Source organism: Sinocyclocheilus rhinocerous, unplaced genomic scaffold (genome assembly GCF_001515625.1).
Source record: "Sinocyclocheilus rhinocerous isolate Xijiao unplaced genomic scaffold, SAMN03320098_v1.1 C36337305, whole genome shotgun sequence".
Classification (NCBI taxonomy): domain Eukaryota; kingdom Metazoa; phylum Chordata; class Actinopteri; order Cypriniformes; family Cyprinidae; genus Sinocyclocheilus; species Sinocyclocheilus rhinocerous.
Window position 1 is genome coordinate 1 of NW_015779023.1, and position 1023 is coordinate 1023.

At 32.7% G+C, this 1023-nt stretch overlaps 1 protein-coding gene across 1 annotated transcript; it reads right to left on the reverse strand.

Moving 5' to 3' along the window:
- Nucleotides 1–426: 426 nt before the first annotated feature.
- LOC107735851 (tumor susceptibility gene 101 protein-like) lies at nt 427–1013 on the reverse strand (the record flags this gene model as incomplete). Its single annotated transcript, XM_016547415.1, has 2 exons — nt 427–667; nt 846–1013. Coding segments are annotated over 2 exons (409 nt in total), but the record flags the coding sequence as incomplete, so codon positions are not given.
- Nucleotides 1014–1023: the final 10 nt, after the last annotated feature.

Below are 1023 nucleotides of genomic sequence, written 5' to 3' on the forward strand. Positions count from 1 at the left end.
CAAAATAATGTTCTTTTTAGCAACATCATATGACTCCTTTAAATAAAAAATATTTTTGCAGTAACTGAATAAAATATAAATATTGAATTAAAAAACTTAAATTGAAACTTCAATTTAACTGAAATAAATAATAAATATATAATTTTAAGTTGAAGTAAAAACTAGAAATAAAACAAATAAAAGCTAAATAGAAATATTATGACAAAAGCCATATAAAAATGACAAAAACACAAAAAAATTACTTAAATTTAAAGAAAAATTTAAAAGAAAACTGAAAATATAAATATAAAAGCTAATTCAAAATATTAATAATTACCATAACATTATATAAGTAATACTAAAATAACATTGATGTATGCATTAAAAATCTACAAAAAAATGTAGATGCCTAAAGTTTCATTTTCTTTATAAAAATAATATAACTACTTATTTTGAAATTCTTATTTAAAACTGTCCATTTCTCTTGGAAAATTCTTGTCAGTTGTATTGTGAGATTCGCGCATGAACACAGGGCTTGAAGAGATAAAAAGCTATGCTTACGGTTCGGGGGTCCGGCTGCTTGGAAGGCCTGGTAAGGAGGTTGTGTGGTGGGTCTGGAGAAAACAGGCGGCTCCTCACCAAACACCACAATCATGACCTGGATGAGCCCGTACAGATCTGACTGAGGCTGATGGGCCAGGGCGAAATAAAATAAAAAATGAGTGAGAGATCTGACCTGTTCCGGGTTCCTGATTTCTAATATCAATCACTGGCAAAGTGTATTTAAAGAGCATAAAACATGATCTTTTTTGAGATTATATTAGACATCAGAATGAAATAATTTCGTGTGATGGATGGAGTCGTACATGTTTCCACTCGTGCAGGTATGGCAGGTAGATCTTGCCGTTGGCGTCGATGTGTTTGCCGGTCTTGATCATCATCGCACTGGTGGGCTTCACAAAACATATCGGAGGATTGTAGGGATACGTATCCAGCAGCCACAAGCACACGGGGATATTGTACACATTCCCTGAAACAGGAAAA